Below are 26633 nucleotides of genomic sequence, written 5' to 3' on the forward strand. Positions count from 1 at the left end.
CACAGTGTGAAGCACAGTAAACAATAAATGATGTCTAGCTTATTCAAATCCTCCAGCAGCTCACCCCGGACCCCAAGCAGACCCCTGCCCACCTCTCCTGCCTCATGTCCCACCACTTCCCCTGCCTCTGCTCTGCCTGCAGTGGCTTACGGCAGGACCGTAGTGCCCCTCCTCCTGAAGTGCCCCATCCCCAGGCCCCCTCTTGTTAATGTCCTCAGCTGGCACTGCCTTTGGAGGCTCTTCCCTGCCCACCTCACCTTCTGTGCAGCCTCCCACCTCCCACAAGCTTTCATACAGCAAAGTCACCCCGTATTCTTTGCTTACCCATCTGCCTCCTTCCCTAAAACTTGACTCTTTGCGAACAGAGGCTGAGTTATTTATTTTTGTGTCTGTGTTCTTAGCACAGTGCTGGAACATGACAGAGGCCCAAGAAATGTTTGCTGAGTGAATGACACTTTTCTCCTGTTTAATAATACCTGAATTTGCATAGAGCTTGTCATATAACAGGTTTTTAAAAAAAAAAACAATTTCCTCATTGCACTAACCTGAGCAGGTCAGGACAGGTGGCGATGCCCTTATTTCCAACTGTAGCTGGAACAACTGGGCATCTCTTAAGGGATGCACCTGAGTACACAGACCCTGGTTCTTGTTGTCCTCTGCCACCAGGGCAGAATCACCTCCATTCCCTGTACTAGTCTGGCCAGTTAGCCTAACCGGGAAAGGCGGGGAGGACCCTGGGTTGCAGGGGGAAGCACTCACCCCCTGCCCTTGGATTGGGCTCAAACCCCAGCACCACCCTGACACACAAACCTTTCCCTGCTGCTTTTTTCTGCTCGATGCATTTCAGGAAGGGTTGTTAAACCACTTACCATGACCTTACTTAACCAATACTGCATTTTTTGGAAGAAAGATGTGAAGATTTTTAGGTCTGAAAAAGAAAAAAAATCTGTCAGATACCTGGTTGCACATGTCTCTCTCTCCCTCTTTCTCTCCCTTCCTGCCCCCTCCTCCCAACTGTCTTTTTCCTGGTAAAACAGTGCAAATTCCCGCCTTCTCAGGCAATACTGTCTTTGACCTCCAGGTGGTGCCCTCCCTGAGCTTTCAGACCAGATGCCTTTCCTAAGCTGGTGGCCGCTCTGAATCGTACTCCACCCATCGACCCCAGCAGGAACCTTCCGGGAGACAAGTGCATTCTCCCCACTCCCATTGCCTGCACCGTGGAGGGCACATTTTGATGGCGAGTTTGATGCCTTTCACCCTGGCTCTGTGGAACAGTTGCTGCCAAAGCCAGGGGAGCCAGCCGTGGTGGTGAGATGAAGGGCATTGTCCGATTAGAGCTGGTGAGCCATCTGCCACGAGCCCCTTTGCTCCCCAGCAGGGCTCTGAGGGACTGGACATCCAGAGCCTGTAACCAGCCCTCTCCTCCCCACTGCAGGGAAAGGCCAAGTGAGTAGACCAACCAGCAGGCTGTGGGCCTGGCCTGATCTTGAAACCATCCCTTATCTTGCATTCAGTAAACATTTATTGAGTGCCTACTGTATACTTGGTAGTATGCTGAGCACCCAAAAGGGTATGAGCAGGGAGGAGAAGTTTGTAGTTGGGCACCAGCCAAGTGGATGTCAGTGGCTTCACGGTGGGACCAATGAGGAACAGTTATAGCACTGGAGACATTATGCCACGGACAGGGAAGACCCTACATCTGGGGCACCCTTGGTCTGGGAGTGAGAAGACTGGAGTTACTCTGGGCTTAGCCTCTTACTAGAAGTGTGATCTTGGGCTTGTCCCTTCACCTGTGAGGGTCTCAGCTTGTCCATCTGTGAGGCTCACATGTCAATCTGACCACGGCAGGAGCATTTCAACTAAAGCTGCTCTCAGACTGAGGGGCAGGGGAGCTGAGCAGAGCCAGGAAGCAGCGGAGGCAGGAGGGGCTACGATGTCAGAGGAGTGGCAGGCTGTTCAGGCTCAGAGAGGGCAGAGTCCTTGGTGGGGAGTGGGTGAGAAGCATGGGAAAGGAGGCCTCGCATGCCCCACTCCGGAAGGGAAGCATAGGAGCAGGAAGTGGTTGACCGAGGAGGAGGGTCTGCCGGAGGGGGTCAGAGCAGGATGGAGGAGGAGGAAAGAGACTGTGACAGGGAGACCTGGGAGGGCTTCTCCAACAACATAGGAGGGAGGCAACAGGGACCCAAACTAATGCTGTAGACACAGGAAAGAAGGCACCGATTCTAAGGACGCAGCAAAGGAAGGCAACAGCAGCACAGGGTTAAGTGCCAGCGCTGTGTCCTCACACAGACCTGGGTCCTAATGCCCTCCTGTCCACTGGTTAGCTGGGTGACACTGAGCAAGGTTCTTAACCTCTCTGAGCCTCAGTTGCCTCATCCAGATATGGAACAATTTAGTATCTATCGTACTCTTTTCTAGGTTGGTTGTGAGGATCAGGAGAATGAATGGATGCAAAGTGCTTAGTTCAGGGCCTGGCAGCTGTCCTTTTGATCTTTCTCAGTAATATTAATAGTACTCTTGACTCATTAGATGGGGAAGAGATGAAGGGGCTGGAGGAGTCGAAGATGACAGTGAAACTATTAGCAAGGAAGAGGAGCAGGCTTGGGCCACTGGGCACTTGGTGTGTTGGTTGGTTAGGATGAGTTGGGGACCTGTGGGACATGCAGGTAAGAGCGATGGTCTGGAGGAGGAGGTGGGGTTGGGAGGAGCCATGACTCCCTGGGGGTACATTGGAACAGTTACTCGGAGGTGGCGATGGGGCCGTTGCAGGAGAACAGCTGTCACCCAGACCAGCAGGAATGTCATGAGTTTATTCAGAATGCTGGCTGAGGACTCCAGTGAGCTCCTTCGTCCACAGACCGTTGCTACTTATCATGTCGTCAGAGTTGTGATCCAGGAACAGTGTGCTTCCACAGGTCAAGTTCAGTTAAACTTTTTTCGTTATCGGTGTCAGATGTAATTAAATTTTAGCTGGATAAAAGGACTGTATGTATTTTATGTTGTGTGATACTGTGCCATATGAATCAAACACAAAGCAGCTGGAAATTTCCATGAACATAAAGAAGATGAGGCTGCCTAAGCATTGAGTGTCATTTGAGGGAAGGTGCACTAGGACAGGACATTGAGGGACAGGTGGAAGAAAGGGGCCAGGGAAGATGGAGGAGATGCTTGGGTATCATTAATGCGAAGGGAGGAGTGAGGGTCAGGATCCATAAGTGGTGTAAGCACACCAGGTGTGGAGGGAGAGGTTGAGGCCAGTGAAGATGGCGAGGGTGAGGGATGAGGGAGACGTCCTTAGCATGGGCCGCCCTGGCCACCCTGGAGCAGCATGGGGCCGGGACCCAGAGTGGCAGGGAACTGGGAAACTGGAGAGTGTAGCTTGTGTTCTCAGAAGCCTGGCTGTGGAGGAAAGGAGAGCAAGACGGTGGTGTGAGGGGGTAGCGTGATTAAGATATGGGACATGGGGACATGGTATTTACAGACAGTCATTCACCTGACAAACATTTATTAAGCATCTGCTGTGTACAATGTTGAAGGGAGGGAGCCGGGGCAAGGGAGGAGTGGAAGTTGCGTAAGAGAGAAAATGGATGGCTGATGGTGTGGAAGGTGGAGGGTGAAGTGGCAGCATTGACAATTGGTGAGAGGCCTCCTGCTTCTCCTGGTGACAGGAGTGGGGCAAAGACTTGCAGGGGAAAGTCTGCGGGGGCGGGGGGGGGGGGGGAGAGGGAGTGGCTGCGTGAGGTCAGCCCTGAGAGCTGAGCGGGGGGAGGCTTCGGCTTGGCCGCCATGGGGAGTGGGGGTGAGAGCGTCATGAGCACTTTGTTAACCAGCCATTTCCTTCCTCTAATAAATGACCTTAATTCTCCATAATTGAAGGAGAAGGCACCAGAGGTCAGTTGAGGAAGCTTTAATTTGGGTAACACGAAAGAAAGAAGCTAGAGACCAATTACTCTGTCATTTACACAAACTCATTTCCATGATTAACTAGGGGTGACGCAGGGCCAGAGTTCCCACAGGCAGGGGTCAGCCCCCCAGGAGGCAGCTGTGCCCTGAGGCTACGCCTTGGCAAGGAGCACCTTCATGGCCACGGGAGACTAAATCCTGAGGGATTCCACAAAGAAGAGGCAGGGCCCCGCCGTCCTGAGGCTCCAGCCCATCCAGGCCTTACACCCAAAAGACAGCTCAGAGGGGGCCCTGCAGCTCAAGGCTGCCTCCTCATTGCCCCGTCCCCCAGTTCAGCTCTGCCTCTGCCTCAGCCTCACCGGTCACACCAGAGCCAGCCTTCCCCCTTGGGTCCTCTGTTTCCCGAGCTGTGAGAGTAGTAATCAGGCTAAACGGACTCCAGTGATCCTTCTAGCACACAGTTCTCTGAGTCTACTTATCTAGCTCTTAGCTGGCCTTGCAGGAAACAGTCAACCCAAGTACACTCAGAGAGTGTATGTTTGCTCTGACCCTGTACTAAGCCCCATGGGACCACACAAAGCTGAGGGGTATTCGCTACCTGCAAATACTAGGTGTGTCCATTGTTCATGTTGATGAACAGCTTAACAGGTGCCAGGGGCTCACCACATGACACCCAGCCAATAGTGCATGGTTCACAGAGGATGGAGTAGTGGTTAGGAGGGTCTTGGAGTGGAGCTGGACTGGGGGCCCCACCCGACATCAAGGCTTGGCTGAGCCTCTAACTTGCTGTGTGACCTTGGACACCGCGTCCCCTCTCTGGTCCTCCAGAGAGGGCTTGGCCTGGAAGACTCCTGAGGTTCCCCTGGTTTCTGGCAAGAGGGAGAATACAAGTGAAGGCTCAGAGGCAGGAATGAATAAACAGGTGCCCAGGTGCAGGGAGTGGGATGAGACTGGAGGGAATAGGGTAGAAATGAGTGAGGTGAGGTGGGGCTCCAGGCTGGAGGAGGGCTGGGTCATGATGGGTCAGAGAGTCGCTGCAGGCAGAAGTGAGATGAGAATTGGACACTAGACTGTAGGGAGGGTCACAGCCTGCAGTTTAGGCCTCTCCATCTCCTGTCATTCCTGGGTGACTCTAGAACGTGTCCCGAGAGCCTTGGACAAGAAGCTGGCAAGTTATGGGGAAAAAGAATGAAAGTGAGGAGGGGAATGGCCTGCAGGCTGATGGGTGATATCCAGAGGCCGAGCCCTGTGATGAGTGCGGTTCTGTCCCCTCCTGTCCAGGCTTGTAGGGCCTGGTTAACGATGCGGGCATCTCAATGTTTGGGGGATGTGGAGTTCACCAGCATGGAGACCTACAAGGAGGTGGTGGAAGTAAACCTCTGGGGCACAGTGTGGGGGACAAAACCCTTTCTCCCCCTCATTTAGAGGGCCACAGCTGAGTTGGAAAGGGACCTTCTTCCTGCCCCCTGGGCCTGCTCTACCTTTTCATCTTTGCTCAGAATGGAAATAGGTCTCAGCAGACTCAACATCCACTGCCCTCACTGGCTGAGTGCATGACCCCCAGGGGCCACACGGGGCCGTGGATGGTGACCAGCGGGGGTGCCCTGGACAGGGGGGGCAGCAGAAAGGGATGTGTGATTTTCAGAAAGCAGAACAGGTAAGAGGTCAGCAGTCTGCACCAAAGGCTAAAAGATTACAGTTGTAATCCCAGTCTGGGAACCTAATCTAGACAAATAACCACCTTTGTGCACAGAGCTGTGTGTACACATCAGGTATGGAGAGGGGTGTGGTTAAGTAAATGTTGGTATATCCATTCTATGGGTTACTATGCCATAGTTAACCAATGAGACAATTGTAGTAGGTGAAAATAATAATAGTAATAATCAAGATTAGAAATTGCCAAAACAAACCACGTTAGGTGGCCAAATGTAAGCAAACCACCTAAGTCACTGACTCAGATTTTCTCCCAATAGCAGGAAACAATTATGGCAAAAAGGGGAAGATCCATACCATCCATCCCAGTGTCCCAGCAATGACAGGAGGAACCCAGAGAGCAGCTGTAGGGTTTTGGAAGAAAACCCCAATCCTTCAGCAACTTCCAACATAGAGGTTTCTGAAAGGTGTCTCCTCACAGTGCCCAGGTGGGGCTGTGCCTTAACTTCCTGGGTGCACACCCAGGGCGAGTGGGTCTCAAGTCTGCCTGGGCTTACCGGGCAGGCTGGATGGCTCCTTCTCCATCCACTGCCCCACGGCTGGGAGAGGCTGTGGTCAGCTCCTAGCACCCCCAGCCTGGGCCTATGGGAGAGCTTCTCCAGCTCCCCACTCTCTCCCGGTGCCTGAGACTCTGTCCACATGTCTTAGATCTGCAGTCAGGTTCAGAACCCTGCCCCTGCCTTCTTGGCGACAGAGCCCAACCAGGTGATAACAATTTGGGGTTACTGGCAATAGGAGAACATGGCAGGCGAGACAGAGCTTGCTGTGTGTTGCTCATTTTACTGTGCCCTCCCACTATGTAGGCCTGCTTTCCACTCTTTCCTCCTCCCCTGTCCTGCCTGGGAACAGCCAGCTACCCAGGAAATACCAGAGATGCTGACGCTGATGTGTGGGCCTGAGCTGGCCTTCATTATAAACGAGGGGGCCCCCTGACCCTGGCTGGTTCAGAAGGCGGAGCCCCAGCCTGACAGGCCGCAAAATAGCTGTCAGGGGCCAGGAGGCCGGGTTCTGGCCAGATCTCCAGAAACATGCCAGGCCCCAGACCCTCTGCAGGTATTGTTCCGTGAGCAGGAGTTTGCTGTCTTGCTCCGCAGGCTGCGTGGTCAACACCAGCGGCATGCTGGGCCGCATGGCCCACGCGGCCGGCCCCCCGTACTGCATCACCAGGTTTGGGGCGGAGGCTTTCTCCGACTGCCTGCGCTACGAGGTGCACCCACTGGGAGTGAAGGTCGGCGTGGTGGAACCCGGCAACTTCATCGCCACCACCAGCCTCCACATCGCTGAGCGCATCCAGGCCATCGCCAGTAAGATGTGGGACGAGCTGCCTGCGGGGGTGCGCAAGGACTACGGCCGGAAGTACTTTGACGAGAGGGTCACGAAGATGGAGACCTACTGCAACGGCAGCTCCACGGACACGTCCCCCATCATCAGAGCTGTCACCCACACCCTGACCTCCGGCTACCCGCTACACTCGCTACCACCCCATGGACTACTGCTGTTGGGTGCGAATGCGGATCACGACCCACTTGCCCGGAGCGATCTCCGACAGGATCTACATACACTGAGGAGTTTCGCACTGGCCTCTGTTGTGGAGCCCTGGGGGGAGGGAAGAGGACGGAGGGAGGGAGGGGGAGGGGCTTGTGTCATTACCTCTTGATTACCCACTTGTGGATTATCCCAGTCCCAGGAGGACCCACTACCAGTCTGAGCGTTAACCAGAGCAGGCAGCCCAGCTCAACTCGTGTGCCCAGTGAATGGCTCGGGCCTTCTCAACTGGGGTGCAGAGTGGTGGGCAGGGCCCACAAACCTCAGGGCAAACATGGTGAATCTGTCTTTCTGGAATTGATTTTATACAACGATTTTAGGTAGACATCTTTATATTAAAAACAGATTTATTATAAAATAGAATCCAAATCCTTTATATTTTAAAGCCAAAGCATCAGTTCAAAAAGTTTATCTCAGGACTCCCCTGGCGGTCCAGTGGTTAAGACTTCGCCTTCCAATTCAGGGGGTGCAGGTTTGATCCCTGGTCAGCTAAGATCCCACATGCATCGGGGCCAAAACACCAAAACATAAAGCAGAAGCAATATTGTAATAAATTTAGTAAAGACTTTAAAGAAATGGTCCACATCAAAAAAATTTATCTCATTTGATCCTTAAACCAGCCTCATGAGTAAAAAGGGCAGTTTTTTTTTTTCTTTAGTACATGAAGAATTTTTGGCTCAAAGAGGATACGTGAATTACCCTTTTATTGCTTATAAATCAATTTTCCTTATATTGCTTTATATAAAATATAAAAGTCCAAGTCGTGTGTTCCTGCCACTGCTGTAGAAACATTTCACATTTTATGTTCCGGGGCTGCTCTGGATCCAGTTATCTGAGGATCCTGTGATGAGCTCTGTACCCTCACCTGGGCCATATATACCATGTGCCCACCATGCACCTCTTTGCATGTCCTTGGTGCTGCTGTGTGCAGCCTGCAGCCAGTGATTCAGAGCTGAGTGGAGGGGTTGGCAACATTCTGGAGATTTCCATTTGAGGTTTCTCCAGCTTATCTTAGGACAAACTTGTGTGGAGGTGCTCACTGGTTAAGAGGTCATTTGTTTCTGGTTTGGGTCCGCTTGGTCTTGCCTGCGGTGGGACCCCTGTTGATGGGACATTCTTGGCAGGAGCTGTGATACATAGGACGGGCACTGTGGCCTCTCCTCCCCCAGGGGTGGGTCCAGGTTCCCTGTCTGTCTCACCTGGTGCTTATACACACACACACACCTGTTCTATGGTGCTCAGGGTGGCCTTCATTGATGGCTCACCTTCCTTCTATGGACTTATTTTTAATTAAACCAGGTCACTGATCAGTAGAGTCTGTGTTATCACTTCTTGGGTTTGGGTTTTTGTTTTTTTTTAATAAATTTATTTATTTTACTTGTTTTAATTTTTGGCTGCGTTGGGTCTTCGTTGCTGCTTGCAGGCTTTCTCTAGTTATGGCGAGCGGGGGCTACTGTTCATTGCCGTGCACGGGCTTCTCACTGCGGTGGCTTCTCTTGTTGTGGAGCACGGGCTTTAGGCGTGCAGGCTTCAGTAGTTGTGGCTCGCGGGCTCTAGAGCACAGGCTCAGTAGTTGTGGCGCACGGGCTTAGTTGCTCCGTGGCATGTGGGATCTTCCTGGACCAGGGCTTGAACCTGTGTACCCTGCATTGGCAGGCAGATTCTTAACCACTGTGCCACCAGGGAAGCCCTTGGGTTTGGGTTTGAAAGCTAGTATCCCTGCAATTGCCCAGAGCCTGCGTGTTTGGACCAAAACCAGGCAACACCCTCCTCCAGGTATCTGCAGGCCCTGGGACAGGTTCCTGAGTACCAGCCCTTCTGCCTTGCCCTAGAAGGGCCAGGCCTGCCGCTAGAGGGTGCCCTATCTCCTTTGCAGCCGGAGTGGCCTCAGCTCCTGATTTGGGAGCTCCCACCCAAGCCTGAGGTCTCAAAGGTTTGGTGATTCCCCACCTTGGAAGTGGTCCAGGCACAAAGACACAAGGCCCCTTTAGAAACAACTCTTCCTTCTCTTCTAGTAGCTGCCTGGCTTAATTGTGGAGCCTGGTGCCAGGAGAAAGCAGAACCTGGAGAGCTGGAACCAGCCATGGGGCTCAGGCGGCGCCAAAGAAGAGAGGGTCTCACAACGAGAAAATTCAGCCTGTCTTTTGGGATTTGATCCCCTCTGTCATCAAGCAGGGTTGCCCTGCCCAGCTCCCTATCTGTACCGTGAGGCCCAGAGGGCCTGTGTGGATGACAGGGTGGGCAGGGAGACTGAAACCCTCCAGAGCCCAGGGAGGGACACTTGATGGTCATTGTCTTTACATAACAAGAAGAGCTTTTTGAATCACAAGGCTTGCCTTTCAGAATCTCATTTTTATATCTCGGGAGATTTTGTTTCCATGCTTAATTTTATTAAAGGAAAATGTATGCAGAACTTGAAGTTACTCGTGTGCATGGATGCCTGGGAACTGGCAGGAAAGGGAGATGGTCATACGCTCTGGGTCAGGATCAGCAGTAAACCGAACACTGGAGAAGACTCATCTGCGTCTGCTGGGACCATCAGGCGTTAAGTCAGGACTGCTAGGCTGGCCTGCAGGCTGCCCTGATTTTTAATTTTTATCCCAGTGATTGGAAAGCCCAGAGCAACTTCCCTCCAGATCATCTCAATGCTAATGAAAACCTCATAATTGCTATTCACCTTTTGGCAGCTGAGAGCCTCCTTGGGGGCAGGTCTCATTTTGATCCTTACAAGAGACAGCTGAGATGGGCAGAATAGAGGTGGTTATTCCTATTTTGTAAATGACATAACTGAGACCCAGAGAGGGGAAGTGACTCACCCAGCGTCACAGTGGGTCTGAGCAGATCCAGGGCCAGCACGAAAGTCTCCTGAGTGGTGCTGTTCACCATCACCTCACTCTGTGGCCCCAGGAGCCCTGGGAACCAGGTGGATGGCTCAGGGTCGCCTGGTACCTAGACCCTCACTGCCTGTCAGCAGAGCTGCCCCTGCCTGTGGGGGTGAGGGGAGGCTGCCACCTGCGCCCACTGTCTGGGGCTGCTGGGGACTAATGGTGTCCACGAGCACCGCCTTGAGTGGCAGCATTGTCTCCAGCACCCTCCCCTTGGAAGGATTCGCTCAGTTGGTGAGCCCTGAGGACCCATCACCTGTTGTCTACTCAGGCCTGCATCTCTGGGCCTGGGCCCCTTGGAGTATAACCCCATCTCCCAAGCAGCAGGTACCGGTCAGCTATGCAGGGCAGGGCACTAGTGAGCAGGCACCTGCACAGGGCCCTGAGCCAGGAACCAGGCATTCACTATACCATTGGATCCTCCTCAAGGCCTCTGAGATGGCGGGGGGAGAGTCCTACACCCCAATCCCACTCTGTCACCCCATGGTGTAATCTTGAGTAAGTGGCTCTTGTTCCAGGGCCTCCATCGAGGCCTCAGGCAAGAAGAGGGGGAGCGTGCAGACAAAGCCTGGCCCTGCGGGCGGGGGGTGTGGGCTGGACTCGGCTTGCACCTGGGACTTTGCCCAGTGGTACCTCTGTCTGTGGGGACCCGCGGATGGGTGCCTTCAGCCTGCACTGCCCCTCCCTTGATGGCTGGAGGCTGGGTAAGGGCTTTTTGCAACATGCTCCTGACGGTGCCTTGTTACAGAACACGTGCTGTGCTTTACACTCCACCAGGGGCCAAGGGCTGTGCAAGCAGGTGACAAGCCGGCCTGGCCCTCCCTGCTATGAGCTGCTCCGGGTGCCTCCGCTGCCCGGGGCGGTGGGCTCTGCCAGACTCCCCACTCGTGAGGCCTGTTCATTTCCTGTATTTCAAGTGGGAACTGGCTCTGCAAAGCTGCACCAAGTCTTTCTGGTGCAGGTGCAGACATGAGCAAGCAGAGGCTCTCTCAGCTTACGTAGCACCAGGCCCAGGCTGCCAGAGAGCAACCAGACACACCTGTGCAGTGCTGGGCCCAGTCTGCAGCCAGCTCTGCCCCTCCTCTCCTCTGATTCTCACAGCAGCCTTGGGAGCTAGGCAGGGTGGGGTTATTTTCTCATTTTACACAAGAGGAAGCAAACTACCCCAAGTCTCTCACCAAGAGAGGGATAGAACCGGGTGACCAAGTCAGATCTAACCTCCAGCCCGGAGCTAGTGATGCATGAAAAGCAGGGCAGATGGCACCCGGATCTAAAATAAGGAGGGGAAAAAAATACCTCAATTATGTAACAGTGAGAAAGATCCGTGGGCATACGCATAGTACAACCACGGAGTGCTGCCCCATAAGCCATCTCCTCCTTCCCTCCCCCATCTCCTTCTTCCCTCCCCCAGGCTCTGGGCCCTGCTCCCTGGGAGGGGATGTGCTGGAGGAGCCCATCAGTGACCCTCCAGGAGGAAATCTGCCTGGCCTGGGCTCACAACCGCCCCATCCTGGGCATTTCTGAGGGCATGCTCTAAGAGCACCAACACCTAAACCTTGGACAGAAACAGATTCTGGAGCTGTCCTCAGAGAGCTCGAGGGTCGTCAGAGCACAAGACTTGAGAATCCTCAGGTACGGAGGTGGAACAAGGAGGGCTCTGGGGACCCAGTGCTCCGATGTAGAACAAACAAGAAAACCCAGAGCATCTAAGGCCGTCCTGGTGTGTGTAGGCACCAAGGAAGGTGGTTTGTGAGGTTTGTGGCTTCAGAGGTATAGGGTGAGCACATTACTGGTCAGGGCCCAGGGCCCAGGGCCTGGGATTAGGGCTTGGAGGGCTGCCAGGACTCCTGGAACCTCAGAGAAGGAAAAGGGACTCAGCCATCATCAAGCATGACTCCCAACCTCCAGGAAGCTGGCCAGGCTTTGAAGCCCTCCAGTGACAAGGATCTCCTTACTTCCTAAGATGGCATTTCCTTGGTTAGGGAAAATTTACCCAAAGACTGAGCTGAAATCTACCATCTCTGACTTAAGTCCTTTGACACTTGGCTATGACCCAGAGCTGCACAGAACACTAGGTTGGAAATGGGCAAGTCAGGTTCAGAAGCCAAGGTCCCTCATTTGACAAGGTTTCCATACTCCTCACTGTCTGAACAGAAGGTTTCAGCTGTGATTATCCCATCTCTCATTATTGATGACACACATCAGGCTGAATGGTCACCTAAGTCCCCTCAAGCAACAAGAACTTTGAGACAGAGTATAATACACTTGTAGAGATGCTGACGATTTCTTACACACATGTGCCCCCTCACAAGTAAGTGTGCTCCCAAATCATCTCTCATCTGATCCTCATAAATGGCTTATGAGTTAGGCAGGGCTACTGTTCCCACTTGACAGATAAGGAAACTGAGCCTCAGGGAAGTGGAGTCATTTGCCCAAGATCACAGAGCCAGGAAGTGGGAGAGCCAAGACAGAAATCCAGGCCTGGCCTCCATCCCTAGGGCCCCTTCCTTTACCCCAAGTCTGCTTCAGTCTCTCCATCAGGGCCCTGGAGCTGGGCTGGACCAGTCAGTCAGAGGCTGACCATGTAGCCTGTGAAGGAGTGATGGGTGGGAAGCATTAAACTCAACTTTCTTCCAGCCCACAGTTTTACAGAGAACAATGGGGAAAGGGAGGCTGAGCCTTTCCTGCATCTCACTGCAGGTGTGTCCATTGTGTCTGGATCTGCCAGTGGCCTAGGCTCTGTTGGAGGGCCTGAGGTGGAGAGAGCAGGGCCAGGAGGTATTTCCAGGGCTGTGGCTGAGGACGATCCTGGCCTCAGCATCCATGGGCATGCGTTAGAGGGGAGAGAGTGTGAATGTGGACCAACCTCCAGGGATGCTGGGGCCCAGAAACTCCTGTGCTGCTCTCTCAGTGAGAGTTAATTACTCTATAAAATGTGAGGCTGCTCCCACTTATCAAATTATAGATAAGCTTAATTACAGCTCGGCTGAGTAACCACACTGGGCGCCTTCAGAAATAGCAGTGGGCTGATTGCTCTTCTCAGCTTCAGCTGTAGCCACCTGGGTTTCAGGAGGAAATTCTGCTGCTAAACTCCGCTCTCAGGCTGCAGGAGGGACTGCACTGAGCATGCTTCTATCCTGGCCACTTCCTGGCTGGGCCGGTTCTCAGCCAGCAAGTGCCCTGCTGAACCATCTCTGTTGCGTTACTGGGGTATTTACTCTGCTGGGGCCTCTCTCTCTCTCCTACTCATGTTGTGTTCTAGCCAAAGGTTTTGGCTCATAATGTCTGACTGAAGGTGTGCAAAGTAGTGCAGGACATGCCTTAAGAGACAAGGAAAGGGGGCTTCCCTGGTGGCCCAGTGGTTGAGAATCCACCTGCCAATGCAGGGGGCACAGGTTTGATCCCTGGTCCGGGAAGATCCCACATGCCGCGGAGCAACTAAGCCTGTGCGCCACAACTACTGAGCCTGCGTTCTAGAGCCCGTGAGCCACAACTACTGAGCCCGTGTGCCGCAACTACTGAAGCCCGTGCGCCTAGAGCCTGTGCTCTGCAACGAAGAGTAGCCCCCGTTCACCACAACTAGAGAAAGCCCGTGCACAGCAACTAAGACCCAACGCAGCCAAAAATAAATAAATAAAATAAATAAAGAGACAAGGAAAGAATATGGTGCTGGATGGGAAAACACACACTTTGTGGAGTCTCAAGAGCCCCTTCAAGGAAACAAGTGAAGAGCAGCAGGCCACTAGGGATTGGTGAGAGGTCTGTGACATTGTGAAGGGCACCATAGGCCTTCCCTGGCGGTCCAGTGGTTAAGACTCCGTGCTTCCACTGCAGGGGGTGCAAGTTCGATCCCTGGTCGGGGAACTAAGATCCCACATGCTGCAAGGTGTGGCCAAAAAATAAAAAAATAAATGAAGGGCACCATAAACATCCCTGCATACTGGCAGGATTGATGGACTTGCTCCAGTGGAAGAAACTGGCAGAAGTTTGATTTCTGGTGTGATTTCAGGGCGTTTGGTGGGAATGGAGGAGCAATACTGAGGGTAATACAAGTGCCCTAGGTGTTCCCACATTCGGAGGTGCACCTGGGACCCCTGTGCTTAATAGCATCTTCTCCCTCTCCCTCTGCCCCCTTTATTATTTGAGTCTCTGCTTTGTGCCAGGTGCTGTACTGGGCACAGGGCATCCAGTGGCAGGCAGCTCACTGCTCTCCTAGGAAACTTTAACCCAGGGTGACAGATCCCATGGTTTGGGGGAGGAAGTGAAATGCTTTATTGTACCAGCAATGAATAACAGTAGTCATTTTCAATCTACACACAACCTAAATCGTCTTCTTCCCTTTATAGCCTCAGCGCCCCAGGTCGACCGCAGATGTGAAGGGACAGGAATGGGCAGGGGTCTTTTCCTACTTATGGAGTCACCCGACCTTCTCAAAGGAAAAATAAAAAGTGAGTGTCCCTGGAAAAACACTGCTGCGTCTTGCCCAGATGCCAACAACATGAAGTGGCCATCGAACAGTGCTATGACCACTTGCAGAATGATCAGGCAGGAGCTCTGTGACACCAGGGCTTGGGCACGTGGTCTACGGGCTGAAGGCAGAAGCAGACCATATGCTCAAGCTGAGCACAGACATGGAGGGGTAGACGCTGACTCAAGGAATGCGACAAATTGGAATTTTCGGCATTGGGGGTTGACTTTCTACGAGGTTAAGTGTACAACAAAAGAATGCAACAGAACACTAAAAAGATACTCTTGGGGAAGCTCTTGTTTTCCTGCAGCAGAGAAAGAAGGGGCAAATCTGGGGGTCCCTGAGCAGGCAGCTCCTGGGGAATGGAGCCCACTGGTGATGCCTTGTTAGAGATGGAAGGAGCTCAGAGAGCCTGCAGCCAGAAGGATGGGAAAGAAACAAGACTTGCTGGAAGTTTCATTCTGGAAAAGGTTGGGTAGAAAGAACACAAGTTCTGGAGCTGGACAGACCTGACTTTGAATCCTGTTCTGCAACCTTCCGAATGCCTAATGCTGTCAAATGATCTAGTCTCTCCTAGCCTCAGTTCCTGTATGTCTGAAATGGGGTTAAGGATGGGTACCTTGCAGGGTTCCAGAGGCAGAGACAGAAATCGGGAAACACTCAAAGTTGAACCCTAGCAGCCAGAGGCCACCTTCCTGTTCACCTTGCTCCTTCCAGGGGCCTGGGGCAGAGGAGGTAATTTCTTCCTTCAGGTGCCCCTTTCTGACTGTTAAACGCAGAACAAACTCTACAGCCCTACGTCACCTCCTTTCTGGAAATCCCTGAAGAGGATGACAGGTGGATTAAGGAATTATCGGCAAAAAGGGCTTCAGCCTCAGAGCCTGGAAAACAAGTGCATCCCAGGCAAAGGAGGTATTTTCTGGAGCACAAGTCCTTGAAACTGTCCAGGGGGATCAGCCTGGACAGTTTTGGCTTTGGGGAGGATGGGAAGATGGACCTGTTCCTCCTGCCTCCAGCTCTCTGTGTTTGGTTCTTCCTGTTACCTCTCAGTTATGTCTTAGCTAGGCCTGGCTTCCTCTCTGTCTCTTTTCCTATGTCTCATCCAAGTTCTGAGGCTTAAGTGCTGTCTATAATCAGGCTTCACGGGATCTGCACTAAGATTTTATTCCCAGCCTCTAGGGGTTCCCGGTCCTGTGGGGCAGGTGCGCCGTGTTCCGACCCAGGGGAGCTGGCCATCACTTGGGACATCCTGTATACAGTGGATGTACACCGTTTGTGGGAGCCCAGGGAAGGTAGAAGAGAATTCAGACTGGGCAGATTACAGGTGCTCCCTACAAGGAGATCGTGTTTCAGTGGAGCCTTGATGAGTGAAGAGGATTTTGATAGGTAGAAACAGGATGTGGGGTACTTGGCAGGGTGTTCACACTGAAGGGAACAGTGTGGGACTGGCCCAGCGTCTGGGAAGGACAGAATTCTTGAAGGGAAGGTGCAATAATTTGGCAGAGCTTGAAGACTTCTGGCCCCTGGGAATAAAAGGATGCTGGAAGGAAGGGGTGTGAGATCTTAGAGGGCAGTGTTCAGACAGACCTGACCCTCAGCACCATATCACTACAAGCTGAACCTCAAAGTCATCCAGCCTCTTGGCTCCCAAACTAACTGCATGTGAATCTCTTGGGGATCTGATTAAAAAACAGAACCGGTGCATCTGGGGCAGAGTCTAGGAACCTTATTTCTAAGAGGTGACTCCAAGGTACAGCGAGGAAAGGGACGGTGAAAGAAGAGGGGACACCACACCCTGAGTTAGTGACAGATCTGGGCCTAGAAGCTGGGTGTCCCACCCCTAGTTCGTGCTCCTCCACTGTACACATGAGGGGAGAGCCAGGGCATCTGTGACTGTGGGTTTGCCTGTGCCTTCGTAGTTACTCGCAGGGAAACTCCTGAAGCAGAAAGGGCCTGAGGGCTTGTTTTAGAAGCACCAGGGTAGGGAGATGCTGGTGAACTTTCCTCCATTTTCAGAGACCTTTGTGGGCTGAAGTGAAGGCTAGGAGGGAGAAAGAAAGATATTCCCTGAGCCCTGGCGGAGGCCAGATGGCCTGCCGGAGTGTTACCATTATCAGGAAAAGAAGGGTGGAAGGCCCCAGTGCAGATCTGTCTGTCCAGTTTGGCATTTGGATTGTGGCACTAGTTGGGGGCCCAGCCTCGCCACAATTTTCAGGTGTGCGTCCTACCATGGAAGATTCCATTAAGCTGTGCCGAGCCCACCTGCTGTGTCACTCTGCTCCCCGGAACCCCTGTTTTGCTCGGTGTTCTCTCCTTGGCCGGGAGGGGGCAGTCAGCTGCCTCACCAGTTTTCTTCCTGCCTTTAGAGCTGAGGCCTGGAAGGGCCCAGAGGTGGTTAAACAGGATAGGACTTTCTCTGACCCATGGAAGGAGGCCTGAGTTCCAGTTCCACATTCACATTGCAGACTGAGCCACTGGGGATAGGTGAGGAGAAGCAACATGCTCCCATCCCTGTTTCTTTTTAGTGCTCAGGGACCTGACTCCCAGCTGCCTAGCTCTCCTGCATAAGCCAGAGGCTTGGGGCAGGGCCTGCTACAGGTCTCTGTTATACATTCTCCCCTTCTATAGGAATATATCCACCAGTGTTTAGCTGGGCACATGGCTGCCCATAATAAAGATTACATGTCCCAGCTTCCTTTGCAGCTATAGGCGATCATGTGACTATGTTCTAGCCAATGGCACATAAGCAGACATGGTAGTACAACAGCTTTCAGGAACCTTCCTTAAGAGGTAGTTTATAAGCACCCTTTGGCTCCTTCATTCTGTCATTCTGCTGCCTGGAACTTGGAGACTGCCATCTTAGACCACGAGGTCAAGGCCATGTATGGTGTTATAAGATAGTGTCTGAATCCCAGACACTAGGGAACTATTTTCCACCCTTAATCACCTATTCAGATTTTATGTGAGAAGAAATAAACTTCTGTCTTTTCTGCATTACCACTAGTTGGGGATTCTTTCTTTGGAGGCAAACCAAATCCCAACTAATGTAGGCCGCAGCTAGAGAGAAGATGCGGGAGCCATCGCACACACATGGGGGCAGGCAGCCATGTTTGATAATAATAGTCATGAGCATTTACTGAGCACTTCCTAGTGCCAGGTTCTGAGTTAAGCACTCTATATGCATTATCCTATTTGATCCTCCTGATAATACCATGAGGCAAGATTCATAATCCCGATTTTATAGATGATCAAACTGAGGCTTACGTTTAAATACTTGCCCAGTCAGTCAGAAGGTGACAGGATTCCGAGTCAGAATCTCTTTAACTGCTGGGCGCAAGCCCCGATTGTTCCTCAGGCTGTGATGAGGGTCCCTGCCAAGCTGGACTCAGCTTAGATTGAGAGGAGAGATTCAGGAGGCTGTGACTGCATGGAAATTGACCATAAATCAGGCTGAAGACTCTGGGCAACCCAAACTCTAGTCCTTATTCTCCAAACAAAATTCTTAGGCTTTAAATATTTTTGAGGTCTAGTTCCTCCACCTAATGAAGGTATCCCCTCAAAAGCATCTCCGATGTGATCAGATGATATGGTCTGAATGTTTGTGTGCTCCCCCAATTCATATGCTGACATCCTAACCCCCAAAGATGATGGTATTGGGAGGTGGGGCCTTTGGGAGTTGCTTAAGTCATGAGGGTGGAGTCTTCAGGAATGGGGTTAGTGCCTTATAAAAGAGGCTCCAGAGAGCTCCCCAGCCCCTTCCACATGAGGACACTGTGACAGGCACAAGCTATGAACCAGAAAGAGGGCCCTTCCTCACTAGACCATGTTGGCACCTTGATCTTGGAATTTCCAGCCTCCAGAACTGTGAGAAATAAATTTCTGTTGGTAATAAGCCACCCCATCTGTGTTATCTTGCTATGGCAGCCAGAGCTAAGACATCTCCTATTTAGTGGCTAAGAGGGCTCCAGACACCTCTTCTTCCACCCCCTCCTCCTCTTTTCTCCCTCGTTTTCTCTGCACTCCCCCTCCTGCTTTACTTTCTGAGGATCATGGAGGTTGTTCCAGAGGCTCCTTATACAGTGTGGCCTCCCCCGAATGGGCTTTTGTTTATCTTCAAAGATTTCCATGGAGCATCAACCCCAAAATGTCTAAGACATAAAGAACTCCATCTAGACAGGAAAGCTTGGTACTACTTCCCGCTTTACTACCAAGTTCCCTTGTCACCTGGGCAAGTCCCTTCTCCATTCCAGGCCTCACTCTCCTCATTTAAAAATAATAGTAATGATAACAATAATAACAACCCCTAACACACTGTGACCCAGGCACAATACGTTCTTTCTTTTTTTTCTTTTCTTTTTATGGCTGCGTTGGGTCTTTGCTGCTGCGCGTGGGCTTTCTCCAGTCGCGCTGAGCAGGGGCCACTTTTCGCTGCAGTGCGCGGGCTTCTCACTGTGGTGGCTTCTCTTGTTGCGGAGCATGGGCTCTAGGCACACAGGCTTCAGTAGTTGTGGCACACGGGCTCAGTAGTTGTGGCTCGTGGGCTCTAGAGCACAGGCTCAGTAGTTGTGGCACACGGGCTCAGTAGTTGTGGCACACGGGCTTAGTTGCTCCGCGGCATGTGGGATCTTCCCGGATCAAGGCTCGAACCCGTGTCCCCTGCATTGGCAGGTGGACTCCCAACCACTGCGCCACCAGGGAAGTCCCAACACAATACGTTCTAAGTGGACTACATGCATTAATTCACTTAATCCTTACAACAACCCTATTAAGGAGGTAGTACTATTCCTATTCCTGTTTTACAGTTGAAGAACCTGAGACACAGAGGTTTTTAAGTTGTCCAAGGTCATGCACAACAAAGTAAAAATGAGAGAACAATAGACTTTAAAGAGGACCTCAAACTCGTGTTCAGTTACAGTCTCTCCTTTAATGATGTCTCCTGCAGTCTCAATGCAGTACAGATGAAAGCGGGGGCGGAATGGGGGTGGGGTCTAATCTCTCACCCCCCGCGGCCTCGCCTGCACTACCCTGCAGGCCTCGCCTTCCATCTAGAACAGTGTGAAAGCCACAAAACACCAGAGCTCTAGTCTCTAAGGGCCCCTCCCATTGGAACATTCTGACTCTCTCTTGGCCAGGAGTCCCTGGGGTTTGGAAGGCAGGGCGCCCTGCCATCTGCCAGATGACACTAAGATTAAGGGCTCGATAAGAACCTGTCTGCGAGCTCCCCTGCACGGTGATTAACCCCCCAGAATGGCCTGTTTCCCAGGGGAGCAAAATCTCCCCCTAGGAGAGCTGGGGCCTTCTGCTTGACCTCAGCTGCTTTCAGAAAGCATCTCTGCTTTAAACTAGAGGCAACACCCACCCCCGAGAACAGAGGAAGGGAGGCTGCGACGTCCTACGGGCAGAGCTGGAGCAGCCGCGGTCTGTCCCGGCGGTCGATGCGCTCCGGCCGCGGTCTTGGCGGTCCTGGCGTCCGCTCAGCTGCTCCGAGCCACGGGCGGCCAGGGTGACCCCGCCACGTTGGCCCCCGGCGCCCAGGCGGCTGCTCGCGTCTCCTCCCGTCTTGTCCAGATCCCGCCTCCCCCAATCCCCCGCCCCCCACGGGGGCCGCTGGGCTGCGTTCCGCCCTCCTCCGCTGGTGACCCCCTGCTCCAGCTCTGCAGGAGCGACGTGGGACCTTGGTCGAGTCTCGTAAAGCTCTTTGTGATAGAGCCGCGTGCCTGGCCTTCAGCCCCTGCCGGTCCTCTCCCCACTACCCCCCTCGCCCCCCCGCAAGTGTGGATTGTGCCTCTGTTCTAGCACCTGCCCCACATCAACGTGGTGGAGTGATTGGCTCGTCTGACTCTGCCCTCTCCCGCCCCTAGGCTGTCAGCTCCCCGCGGCAGGAAGCCAGCCCCAAAGGTCCACCAAAAAGCCACTCTCTGGTTGATGACTCATGCAAGTGCCCTGTTACCATTGTGAGAAATACCTGGGGCCCTTCTGCGTCTGGGTCGGTCTCCTCGTGGCCGGGGGCAAAGCCTGGCCGCCAGCCCTCGGGGGAGCAATGCAGAAGGCGGAGCTAAGGAAGCTGGAAGGAATTTCCATTTGTCTAGAGTTGCCGGGCCTGCTTCTGCCTTATTTCAGCAAGGGACTCAGTGCCTCAGAAAACAGCCTGCCAAACATTCTTGTTTTCAAAGGAGACCATGAGTTCCCTGCCCTGCAGTAAGATTTGTTTATTACAGCGATGTCAATACATCTCCTTATTTACCTCTCCACACCCACTTTCTGAGCCTCCTCCCTCATGGTATGTAAAAGGCCTGGAAGTGAAGGAAACTTTCCATTTTTCTTTGATGCCTTACGGAGCTGCAGACACCTGTGCTGAGGGTTAGAGACCTGCTTCCAGGTGGTTTTTGAAATTTGTTTGTTTTAACCACCAGTTTATTGTGTGGCTTTGATAGCATTCCATCCCTGCTTTGAGCTTTGTTTCCTCCATCTGCACAATGAATCAGTGGTGCTTCCCAGGGTCGCAATGATTCTTCAGAAGTAACTGATAAGGGGTTTGTTTTCAGATCTTGTGAAGAATGGGATCTGCTAAAAAAAAAGGGGGGGGAGGGAATGGTTTGAAAAGCACTTGCCTAGGTGGCTTCACACCTGTGTCAAGGAAGTGTCTGCTTAGGTCTCTGATGGAAAACTTTTCTTTAGGCTTCATCATCACGAGGTCCCTGAATCTGGCATGCCTTCTCCTCTCAGGGCGGCCAGGACCACAGCCCCAGGAGAAGACAGGACTGAAATCATTCCGCTGAGATTTCCTGCCTCCCGGAGCTGAAGGTCATCTCTATGCCTGCCCCATCTCCCTCCCTGTCCAGGCCTCCTCTGTCTGCTTCTCCTACAAGACCATGACAACAAAGCCCTCCCTGACAGTGTTCTCATTTGACACAGCAGACCTATGATGGAGGGAGGGACAGGAATTATTTCCCCCATTTACAGATGAGAAAACAGGCTCAAAGAGGTGAAGGGTTTGAGCAAGGTGACAAGGCAAGTTTTTGGCAGAATGGTGTAAGAATCCTGGCGTCCTGATAACTTAAGGTAAACTGGGACTCCTGCCAGCTGGGGAAACAGTTCTGAGAGGTGTGATTTGGTGAGAAAGAAAAATATACTGTGAATGAGCTAATCCGCCCTCTTGAACCTGCTCTAACAGCCGAAACAGGCATGAAAGAGGCCAAGCTAGCAGCTCCACACTAGCTGTGTCTTCTCTTGGACCCCTGGGGGTCCTCTGAACACTTCCTACTGCTCCTGAGCCAGGACACTTTAAGAAATGGACAGAGGGTCCTGGCAGTACCAGGCCAGCGGCAGGAAGGCCCTGGTCCAGTGACTCCCCTGCCCACAACAACACACGCACCTGAAAATGAGGGGGTTCCTCAGCCATGGCAGGTTCTGATGCAGAAGTGCCACGTGAGCAGAAGGGCTCTCCCTGCCAGCCAGCCCATAAGGCTCTGAGAATCTACCCTAAGCATCGCCGGCAGCTTCTTAGCTTCCTCTGCTGTTTCCGAGATGGGCCCGGCACATCCTCAAGGGACCCTGAGTGGAAATCAGTATTCCAGTCACATCTCCAAGTGTCTGTAATCCCGCCTGCTTGGGCAGCACTTGGGAGTTTACAAAGCACCCTCACACCAGAGGTCCATGGGGTAGGCAGGTAGATAGCAGATCGCAGATTTATCTCCATTTTATGAACTGGACACAACAGAGACTCGGGGAGGGGAATGACTTGTCCAAGGTCACGCAGGGCATTGAAAGACCCAGAACAGGAACCTGGGCCTGTGACTGAGTCAGGCTGAGTGAGGCCCTTGCTGTATCAATTCCTGGCTTTGCCCACAGGGTTTCCTCCTCAGCTAAGGCCACAGCAGCCTCTCTAGCAAAGACAAGAGTGGGGTATCCATCCTGATTTCCAGCATTTCCCCAGGACAAGCGGCCCCTCTTACAATCAGAAAAGGGAGGGCCCTGTTAGGGGACCAAAATCACGTAAGCAACTTGGGAAAGATGCAGTTTCCATGCCCTGTCTTGGCCGCAGCCAGTCCAGGTGTGTGGGAGTCAGGAGGCCTGGGCTTGGGGTCCAGGTCAACAACTGATTCTCTGGGGGCCTTGGTCAGGTAGACTTTTTTTTTTTTTTTGAGTCTCAGTTTCTTCCTCCGTAAGATGGGGTGAAGGACGAGGATCACCGTTCTCAACCAACTCATGTTAAAATCGCCTGGGAAAGTTTGTACAAAACCCACATCTGGGGGCTTCACCCTAGGCCTAGTAGATCAGCTGTGGGGTTGAAGAACTCTGTGGGAACCCACATTGTTAACCTGGTGATTCTGAGGCCCACTGACGTCTGAGACCACAAGACTATGTGGTCCCAAGGGCCTTTCCTGCACTGACATCCTATTATCTGAGGCATCAGGAAGTGTGGTAAGTGCACTCTGACTCTCTGCTTATTTCCTCCCATGTTTTGTTCTTTAGAGTAGACTCAGGGTCCTAGAAGTGGAAAATATCTTGAATAGATTCCCAGAGTACAGTCTCTTCAGGAAAAGTACAACAAGTATGAGAAGGCCCAGGAGGGGCCGGATTTTGCATTCCCAAGGGGCCTATGAGCCAACTGTGGGTTTGCTGGGCCTCCAGTCTGCAGTGTACTAGGTGACCCACCCCATGGGCATATCCCAACAATAAGATGATTTCTCTGATGTGGCCTCTACCCACAGATCTGTGGGAACCCTGACTCCATCCAAAGGCTCTATGTGGCTCACAATGGCCACCTTTCCTCCCTGTTCCTCAGAAGGCCCTAACTTGTGGGCTGCCAGGGTAGTCCTGCACCTCTTGGGGTGTCTGCATGCTTGGCAGCCACATACTTGGCTACATAGACAAGCCAGATGTCATTGCCCTGCTGGCACCAGACTATACCGGTTATGGTTGTTGGCTGAAAACAAGAAAAACTAATTCTGGCTGACTTAAGCAAAAAAGGAATTTATTCAGGGATATTGAGAAGCACTGAGACTCATCAGGAAGGCTAGAGAACCAGCCTTGGAAAACAGATAGAAACAAAGCTGGCTGCCTCTCAGAAAGACTCATGCTATGGGTCTAAAGAAGGGATTTAGATGCTGTGCATCCCACAAAATGACAAATTCTCTACTCACCTGACGAAAGACTCTACACCCAGAGAATTGTTGTTGGTGATTTTTGCTGTGGCTGGTGCCAATAATAGCATTTCCTATTCTTCCAACCAAGTTTCAAATCCTGTGTGCCTTCCATCTGAGAAGATTCCTACCAGGTATCACCTCCTTTGCTCTGCCCTATTTATTCCTCATGTTGCTACACTCATGTTTCACACACAGCTAGTGTGGAGCTGCTAGTTTGGCCTCTGATTCCAGACCAACCCTTGTTCCCCCTGCCCCAACTCATACATAGACGCCCCAACTCATACATAGACACCCTAACCCATGTCTGCCTGGTCTACCCCACTTTCCCAATTTCCTACCCCATTTGATCTCCAGAACCATCTAGTAAGATTGCACCTTTTCCTGCAATAATTTTTCTCCTTCGTCCAGTCAATCAGTAAATATTTACTGGGCATCTACTATGTGTCAGTGACTGTGCTGGGTGATGAGGGATAGGAGAACCCTATCTTTATGGAGCTTAGAGTCTAGTGTGGGACACAGGCACTAACCAAAGAACCATACAATATCTTATTACCAATTGTGATAAATATTATGAAGGAAAAGCTCACCAAAACCTTGAACGTTTTAGTAGGGACACCTGATCTGGTCTGGGATGCTTCCCTGGAAGGGTGATGTTTGAGTTAAGATATGCGAGATGAGGAAGAGTTAGCCAGAGGAAGGGGAAGGAGGGAGGGAGAAAAGAAGGAAGGGCATTTTAGGCAGAGGGAAGAGCATGAGCTAGGGTTCTGAGGCAGAACAAAGCTTGTGCCCTCCCAGAAGTTAAAGAAATTAGGGGGGCTGGATTTCCTACTGTGAGAGGGAGAGTCATCATGCCCAAGGCTGGGGAGGTAGGCACGGGCTAGACCAGCAGAGCATTGGACTCGCATAATGGATTTTAGTTTTTATCAAAGAGCAACAAGGGACTGTTAAAAAAAAAAAAAAAGTAAGGAGGAGTTGGGCCTGCAGCGTGGAGAACAGATCGGAGACAGCAAAAGTGGATAAGGAGGTCTGTGGGGATCCAGTGAGAGATAATAGGGTCTTGGCCTACTGAGTAGTGGGTGTAGAATGGAACAGAGGACAGATTCAAGGCAAGTTTAAGAAGTGAAATTGACGGGACTTGGTGGTGAGCAGGATATGGGGAGGGGTCGGGGATGAGGGAGAACGTGTGTCTGAGATCACACTGAGGCTTGTGACTTGTGCAGCCAGGTGGAGGGTGTTAGGGGAGCACTTCTTCCCCACTCCTTATGTTTCCAGGTGAAGGAACTCCTATTAGATAGCACTCCTGAGCTCTGTCCCCATGGCTATGATTGGTGCATTAGGAAGGAGGAACTGGGCTAGTGCGGCTCAGGGCCTTCTGGGTTTTCTAGTGCCCATTCCCTGCCACAGATGGCTGTGACCCAGTTTGTTCTCAAGGCCACCAGCGAGCTTAGCGGGGCTGGCTCTGCCCCCGGCTAGAAGCCTATAGTTTGGGAGGCACGTTCAGTTCAGAGCCGCCTAACCAGTTAAACCAGCCCCAAACCATGGTTCTGGCCTGGAAATGGAAGAGAACCGGCGTTTTCTTGCCCTCCGCCCACTTCCCCCCAGCGCTTCAAAGCCCCAACACTTAGAGGCATATTTACTGAGGTAGGGAACACTTAAGCAAGAGTAGGTTTTAAGGGAGAGATCATAAATTCAACTCTGGATCCCTTTCCTGGCCACTTTGATTTCTTTCCTTTGACGAAAATGTCCCATGAAATCCATACACTTGCCCATGTGCCTCTTTTTTATTATCTCGGGGGCATTAAATACATCAAACTAAAACTTTCTAAAATTTTACTTTGCTTTGGTAGATCAGCCTGGACTTAAACTCTGAATCAGGTCTCCTCAGAGAGGTTATGAACCTACACCCCATCCCGAGGGATAATAATAATAACAGTAACAACTACCACGAACGAAGCCTTCGCTGTGCTCGGACCATCTCACTCAATCCTCACAGTATCCTCCGGGAGAAACACTTTTGCTATTCTCACTTTACAGGAGGAGAGACTGAGGCCCAGAGAGGTTAAACGGCCAGAGGCAAGGGCCTATGGCTAATGAGAAGTGACTGAGATTCCAGAGCTCTTGCTCTTAAATACCATGCTGACCTGGAGGGTGTGCTGGAAGATTTTTAACTGCCATGTGAAAGTAAGAAGCCCAACTGCTTTCTGTGCTCTCAGCTGAGGGGTTCCCAGGCCCTATCAGCCTCTGCTTTCCTCTCCCATCCATGCTGGTCCAGAGAGCCTTTGAACTCAGAGCTTCTCTCCTTTCCTCTCTTCAGGCATTTTCCAGATGTTTCCCCCCCCACCCCACCCTCACCCAACGCAGAGACAACCTGTCTGTTAAAGCCTTGCAAATCCAACCAGAACCATCTGAAAGAGTTTAGCAGGCAGGCAGGAAAGCCAGCCTGAAATTGAGTTAGCCGGGATTCTGCCCAAGGCCCTCACATCAGCTATGCAACATAATCACTGCCCGGTGCAGAAAACAGGTTGCACTAGAGCTAGTCTGTTGTCACTGGCTTGTCCTATTTGAATCGGGAAGTAATGCTGTGGTGAGATTCAGTCTCCTGTAGTTTTGCACTGGAAGCGGAAAGAGCACATGGACCCCCTCCCAACCCCAGAGGCTCAAACCATCCACCTCCTGCACCTGGGCTCTCAGCCAGGTTCTTTCACAGTTGCATGATGAGCCTTGCTCTGCCTGGTGAACATTGCCCTGCAGTCTGAGCGCCTGGATGCAATCCTCCACCCTGTGCCTTCCAGGGTCTCCCCCAGGCCTCTGTGTAAAATGAGGATAATAATTGTACCAACTCCACAGAGCTGTCTTGAGAATACATGATTTAATATACGTAAAGGCTTCTGGCACATAGTAAGTATTGCGAAACGGGTTGCTGTCATCGTCATAATCACCATCAATACTTGGTTTCCCACCTTCATGTTT

General features: G+C 52.1%; 1 protein-coding gene across 1 annotated transcript in view; it reads left to right on the plus strand.

Moving 5' to 3' along the window:
- The window catches only part of BDH1 (3-hydroxybutyrate dehydrogenase 1), a 34099-nt gene extending 26826 nt beyond the window's left edge, over positions 1-7273 (plus strand). The window contains 4 exon segments of the mRNA XM_032629404.1: positions 5193-5225; positions 5227-5342; positions 6691-7072; positions 7074-7273. Coding sequence (XP_032485295.1) covers positions 5193-5225; positions 5227-5342; positions 6691-7072; positions 7074-7181 — 639 coding nt within the window. The 3' untranslated portion in view covers positions 7182-7273.
- Positions 7274-26633: the final 19360 nt, after the last annotated feature.

Source organism: Phocoena sinus, chromosome 4 (assembly GCF_008692025.1).
Source record: "Phocoena sinus isolate mPhoSin1 chromosome 4, mPhoSin1.pri, whole genome shotgun sequence".
Classification (NCBI taxonomy): Eukaryota; Metazoa; Chordata; class Mammalia; order Artiodactyla; family Phocoenidae; genus Phocoena; species Phocoena sinus.